This window comes from Phalangium opilio, unplaced genomic scaffold, assembly GCF_054372755.1.
Source record: "Phalangium opilio isolate 3A_F unplaced genomic scaffold, DU_Popi_V2 ptg000105l_1, whole genome shotgun sequence".
In the NCBI taxonomy this organism is placed as follows: Eukaryota; Metazoa; Arthropoda; class Arachnida; order Opiliones; family Phalangiidae; genus Phalangium; species Phalangium opilio.
Genome location: NW_028324207.1, coordinates 3270987 through 3277996, shown reverse-complemented (window position 1 = coordinate 3277996; position 7010 = coordinate 3270987). Strand labels below are relative to the sequence as shown.

At 41.4% G+C, this 7010-nt stretch overlaps 1 protein-coding gene across 1 annotated transcript; it reads right to left on the bottom strand.

The window, feature by feature from the left end:
* Positions 1-3793: 3793 nt before the first annotated feature.
* LOC149625325 (uncharacterized) lies at positions 3794-6748 on the bottom strand. The gene has a single exon (XM_089852132.1). It carries the CDS (start codon positions 6746-6748, stop codon positions 3794-3796), a length of 2955 nt encoding a protein of 984 aa, XP_089708258.1.
* Positions 6749-7010: the final 262 nt, after the last annotated feature.

Sequence of the window (7010 nt, the reverse complement as noted above, 5' to 3'; positions counted from 1 at the left end):
ATTTCGAAAAACAGCGACTACCTGTATATATTAAGGCTTGTTAGAGGTTTTTCTGGATAACAGCATTAAACAATCAAAAACATGGTGAAAACTATTGTTTCTTTGACGTTAGTTTCTCAGTGTGTAGGATGAGTATTGCAATCCGTGACAATTTGGTCTCGCCGCTATGGTCTTGCCGATTTGGTCTCGCTGATTTGGTCTCGCCGTTTTGGTCTCGGGATAAATGGATTTCGGGACAATTGGGTCTCGGGACCTAACCCAACCCAACCTTGTTTGGAGGTAAAAAGATTATTTATATGAGTAGTAAAAGCCCGCCTCTTACCACGAACAATTTATTAGCAATAATAGAAATATTTTGGAAAAGTTGTCAGATAATTAATCGGCGAATATTTTGGAAAAGGTGGCAGCTAATTAATCGGCGAATATTTTGGAAAAGGTGGCAGCTAATTAGTAGGAGAATGTTTTGAAAAAGGTGGCAGCTAAATAATAGGAGAATATTTTGGAAAAGGTGTCAGCTAATTAATAGGATAATAGTTTGGAAAAGGTGGCAGCTAATTAATAGCAGAATATTTTGGAAAAGGTGGCAACTAATTAATTGGAGAATATTTTGGAAAAGGTGGTAGCTAATTAGGTAACCAAATAATCACGAGACCAAACCGTCCCGAGACCAAATAATCACGATACCAAATAGTCCCGAGACCTAATAATCACGAGACCAAACCGTCCCGAGACCAAATAATCACGATACCAAATAGTCCCGAGATCTAATAATCACGAGACCAAACCGTCCCGAGACTAAATAATCACGATACCAAATAGTCCCGAGACCTAATAATCACGAGACCAAACCGTCCCGAGACCTAATAATCACGAGACCAAATAGTCCCGAGACCAGATAATCACGATACCAAATAGTCCCGAGACCAAATAATCACGATACCAAACAGTCCCCGAGACCAAATAATCACGATACCAAATAATCACGATACCAAATAGTCCCGAGAACAAATAATAACGGGACCAAATAGTACCGAGACCAAAAAATCACGAGACCAAGGAGTACCGAGACCAAATCGGTGAGACCAATTAGTCCCGCGACCAAATCGGCGAGACCAAAATGGCGGGACCAATTCGGCGAGACCATATTTTCCTGTTCCTTGAGAATTGATATCGTTAGTTAATAAAAACGGAATAGAGAAGTCGTTTTCAAGTAAATGATCAAAATATGTTTCAAGTGTGACTCTCTGAAATATAGTGTACGGTATGCGACCCAGTCCTTGGGTCATCTTGTTATATAAATGTATTAAATCATTTTCCTTGCGTGGGGAAGTTTTAAACCAGTTGATAACTAGAACGACTATTTTACTAAATGTCTGAAAGCCTTCGCTATTAATCTGGGGCTAGCTACGTATTGCTAGTGATGCTACCATCTGTCGAGCATTCCTAGAAAAAGATGGGAAAACAGATGTGCACGTTAACTTAGAAATTAGTTTAATAAGAATTTATATATATATTAAATGAGTACTTGGTTATTAAAACGAAAACCAATTCATGATATTGAAACTAACCGAATGGATTTAAACTTATCACCAACTAACTCTTATAAATATCAGTTGTCAAAAATGCAGTTACCCAAAATAGAGACCAATTTATGGGGTCCTACTCTACCAGACTACGTTGATTAAAACCATGAACAATTAAATTGATTTGTTTATATATCAAAAAGTAATATAAAAAAGGAAGATTGTATATGCCTTGTGTCATTTTAAGTGGTCATATCTAAAACACCTACGGTGACAAGTTACTTGCGGTTAAAAATGACCAATAAAACTTACCATTAAGAAATAGAAACTCTTAACTTCAGTTTTCAACGGCTATGAATCCAACCCACAGAACTAACGCTGACAAAGAGCATTGCTTAATGTCCTCCTTATCCATTCTTCAAATAAACCTAAAATGCCGTAAGCGTGCAGTATCAAAAATTATGATAACAATAAGTGGGGTTTTATTGGTTTGTTCAATTTTAGCAAATTAAATATATGTTTAAGTATTAAATTTAGATTTACATATATTTTGGATAGAGTTTATTTTCCACATTTACATTTAGAGACATTTACTAATTATTTGGTTATTTTCCATAAAGTTATTAGATTACATCAACAATATTAAATAATTATTTTTGATAACTCGTAAACAAATTCTTGCTAGTCGACGAAATAGTAAAGGATTTTTCAGAGTCAGGGCGAGTTAGCGAAAATATTTGTAATCGCAATATTCTGAGGGTTTCCAATTGTTTTATTCCATTAATGTACTCCCTTATTTTTTTGTTATATGTTTTAATATAGTTTCTCGCGGTGACCTCTACTTTTTTTATTAAGTGTTGTGTTCATTATTATAAGAGTTGCTTATATGTACATGACACTACACGGTTAAAAGTCAAGGTATAAGTTTTAATGGTATTTACAATGATTACATAGAATATTACGAGAGGCGCGATTACAATCCTTCTGCCGGTTGATTACCCGACAGGCGTTTATATACCAGTCCTTATCATGTTTACAGTAATAGATAAGGTAGGCCTAGTAGGTCAGTTAGTTTTTTATTACATCGAAACATAACATCACTTTTTCTTTTTATAAGCCTAATCTTTCTATGGGTTTGCGTGTTCGCACTGATCGCCGCGAGGTTGTTTCGTCTGGACTTGGTGCTGCTTTGTTTTTCTGTTGCGTCATCTCGTGGTCGGGCGTTCTTGTTGTTGTTGCTGTTGTTCGATTAGTTCCTGTTGGTGTGTCGTTATTTTCGATTGACGTCGGCGTTGGAATCCAGACAGTTTCAGGTGCTCTTTGTTGTTCCGGATTGGTCCATCTCCTCCTAATTTGATTTTGGTGCCTACGCAGAATCTGTTGTCTGTGCTCCACTTGGTATAACTTGTTACCCATGCGCTTGTCTATGATACCGGGAATCCATCTAGGTCCTCTAGCATAATTTCTTATGTAGACTAGGTCTGCTTTAGCGTACATGGTGGGATTTGTGACGTTATACTCGGATGTCTCAGATTGCTTCTTTGGTAGACATAGGTCAAGAACGGTCGTGATATTCCTTCCCAACATTAATTCGGATGGTGATTTCCCACACGCAAGAGGAGTCCGCCTGTGCCTCATGAGTATGCGAGCCAATTTTTCGTCAAGTGAACCTTCTTTGGTGCTTTTCAATCCTTCATCCACTATGTCCTTTGCTGTCTTGTGTCCGAAGGATAGTTTTTCTAGCGATGTTTTCACAGTACGAACGTTTCGCTCAGCTAGTCCATTTGATTGTGGGTGATAAGGCGGTGATGTGAGATGCTTTATGCCGTTATTGATGGTTAACGCTTTGAATTGTTCGCTGGTGAAACATGTGGCATTATCCGTGACCAGAGTGTTGATTATACCGAAGCGAGCCATTTTCGATCTGAGTGAGCGAATGACGCAGTCAGTTGAAGTAGATGAAACGATATCTACCTCTATCCATTTGGTGAACGCGTCGACTGTTATCAGCAAGTATTTATTATCAATGGGTCCAGCGAAGTCACAATGGACTCGGTACCACGGTGTTGAAACGGTGGGCCATGGTGAAAATTCTTTCGCTGGTTCCGGTGTCTTGGATTGGCATGCATCACAAAGCTTTACATGTTTTCCAATATCTTCATCAATTTTAGGCCACCATACTGTAGACCTTGCGAGTGACTTCATCCTTACTACGCCTTGATGGGTGTCGTGTAACTGTTCCATCATTTTAGATCTCAGGCTCTCGGGAATTATGGCTCTTTTCCCATCATCAATATGCCTTGCATCGTGGCTAGTTCTTCTCGCCGGTTGAAGTATGGTTTCGTTGTGACATCTGCTTTGTTCCATCCTTTTCCTTCTATCGTGTTCTCCATGACTTTCGACAATGTCTTGTCCTTCATTGTCTCACGCCGTATTTCATCTGTCGTTATTGGACCGTTGTCGAACTTATCAATGAGCAATACGTATTCCGTGGGGAGTGGTGGTTCTTGATGTTGTATTGGTAGTGGAAGGCGACTCATGCAATCGGCGTTTGAATTAGAGCTGCCTTTCTTATACTCGATCTGGTAGTCATAAGCTGATAAGGCGAGTGACCACCTCTGCAATCTTGCTGCTGCCATTTGTGGCGTCGGTTTATTCTGGGCTAATAAACTGACCAATGGTTGATGATCGGTGATTAACTTGAATTTGCGGCCCAACAAATAGTCCCGGAATTTCGTCACACCATATATAAGAGATAAGGCTTCTTTTTCTAGTTGAGAATAGTTTTTCTCTGCGTTGGAAATCGTTCGAGATGCGAAGGCAATGGGACGTTCTTCGCCGTGTGCGTAGTGAGATATGACAGCTCCTATGCCAGTGGGTGACGCATCGCACGCTAGTCGTATCTCTTGGTTGGGATCGAAGTGTACTAGTAGGTTCGATTTGGTTAGGAATTCCTTGGCTTTGGCAAATGTCGACCTCTCCTCTTCGTTCCATCTCCAATCCGTGTCTTTTCGTAGAAGCTCGAATAATGGTGCTAGTTGCGTCGCATAGTTCGGTACGAACTTGGCGTAGTAGTTGATTAAACCCAAGAATGACCTCAGTTCTTCCACATTTTTGGGTTCAGGAGCGTCAGATATTGCCGTCATTTTGTTTGACATTGGATGCAGCCCTTCCTTGTCCAAGTGGTGACCCAGGAAATCAAGGGATGTTTTAGCGAATTGACATTTTTCACGTCTAAGCTTGAGTCCTGCGTCTTTTATGACTTGGAGTATTGAGTCCAATTTCCGTAGATGGTCCCTTTCGTCTGAGCCGCCTATCGCTATGTCATCCTGCATGGGTGTCACATTGTCTTGGTTCCTTAGCAATGCTTCCATGTGCTTTTGGAATATGGCCGATGCTGACGATATACCGTATGGTAAGTAGTTGTACTTGTAAAGCCCTTTTTGAGTATTGATGACAACTAAATCTTTGGATTCGTCGTCCAACTCCAGTTGACTGTATGCATCCCTCATGTCTAACTTCGAGAATATTTTGCATCCCGACAGCTTGGTGAATATGTCCTCGGCCTTTGGTAGCGGATACTTTTCCGTCTGGATTTGCTGATTGGCGGTGACTTTAAAGTCGCCGCATATCCTGATTTTGCCATTAGGTTTTAAAATCGGGACGATGGGAGCGGCTGATTGCGCAAACGGTATTGGAGAGATTATCTTCGCTTCTTCCAGTCTTGTTAGTTCTTGGTCGACTTTTTCTTTGTATGCGTATGGTACAGAACGCGCTTTGAAGAACTTTGGTTCCATGTCCGGTTTACGATACAGATGAACTTTTACGTCTTTCAAGTGTCCATATGTACTGGTGTCGAAGACTTCTGCATGTTTGTCTAGTATCGCTTGTAAAGTTTCTTCCGAGCTGTATATGTTCGCTACTACGTCCACTGTGTTCGGGAATCCCTTTCCTAATATGGGTAGTGCCGATGACAACCAGTTTCTGCCGCAAAGCGTGGGTCCTTTTCCTTTGTACACTACTATTGGTAGTATGTCTTCATGAATTTGGTACGACGCGTTGACGCTCGTGACGCCTATGACTTCGATGGAGTGTCCAGAGAACGATTTGAGACTTGTGTCGAATTTCTGTAGTGATTCCTTGTCTACTATTCCATCGGCATTCTCGCTTGAGATGAGTGAAAACGCAGAGCCAGTATCGACTTCCATGATGATGCTTTTCTGGTTGATCACGCATTCTATCTTGTACGGCGCAACTGTCCTCGTGTCATTCAACGCAGGCATGTGGTAGATACCTTCCTCGTTCTGATCCAATGGTACTTCTTCGGAGAAGATATGGTGAATTTCGAACGTGTCGTATTCGTTGTCCTGAGGCTCTATATGGTTTGTTTGTGACCAATTTTTGCGCTGGCTGTTTTTGCAGGCTCTTGATGGATGTCCCTTTTTACGGCATGCGTGACAGGTGGATTCTTTGTATTGGCAATTGACTGCTGCGTGTCCTTGTCCATTACATCTGTAGCATCCGTTGGAATGACCGTTGGAATGACTGTTTTCCGCTCTCTTGAAATGACCTTGACCTTCATGTTTTGCTGGCTTCACCTCTTGGTTGGGTGTAGATGGCCGTCTTGATTTGTGATGTCTTGTCTTTCTGGAGAGTATGGATATCGCATTTATCTTCTCAGCTCCATCTGCGTACTGCTGGCTCCTCATGGTACTAACATTTTGTGTCGCTTGTTCCATTGTCTGTGCGATGGCAACAGCTTTAGTTAGTGTTAGCTTTTCTTCTGCTAACAGCCTTTTCTGCAGTGAATCGTCCTTGCATCCGCACACCAGTCGATCTCTAAGCATGTCGTCTAATGAGTTGCTGTACATACAAAATTCGCTCATTCTTCTGAGTTCGGAGATGTATTTTGCTATCGTTTCTCCTTGTTGTCGGTCTCTCGAGTTGAACTTATAACGCTCGACGATTTCTGATGGTATAGGATTAAAGTAGTCGTTTAACGCTTTGACTAATTCGGCGTAGGTCTTGTCGGTTGGTTTGGCAGGTCCCACGATATTGCGCAACGTGGCGTACGTTGAGGCTCCAATGACGGTGAGCAACATCGCCCGTTTCTTGTTTTCCTCGGTTACATCATGAGCAATGAAATACTGCCCCAGCCTTTCTGCGTACAGGGTCCAGGACTCGGATCTTTCTTCGAAGGTTCCGAATTGTGCGGTAAGAGACATGTTGTGTTTGTCTTCTTCTGCTCCGTCAGCTGGTACTCCTTTTAGCGGCGGTGATTATAGTCGAGGATCTTCGTTGTGCAAGGGGTTATCGGGATCCCATCTCCGTCGCCATTATGTTGTGTTCATTATTATAAGAGTTGCTTATATGTACATGACACTACACGGTTAAAAGTCAAGGTATAAGTTTTAATGGTATTTACAATGATTACATAGAATATTACGAGAGGCGCGATTACAATCCTTCTGCCGGTTGATTACCCGA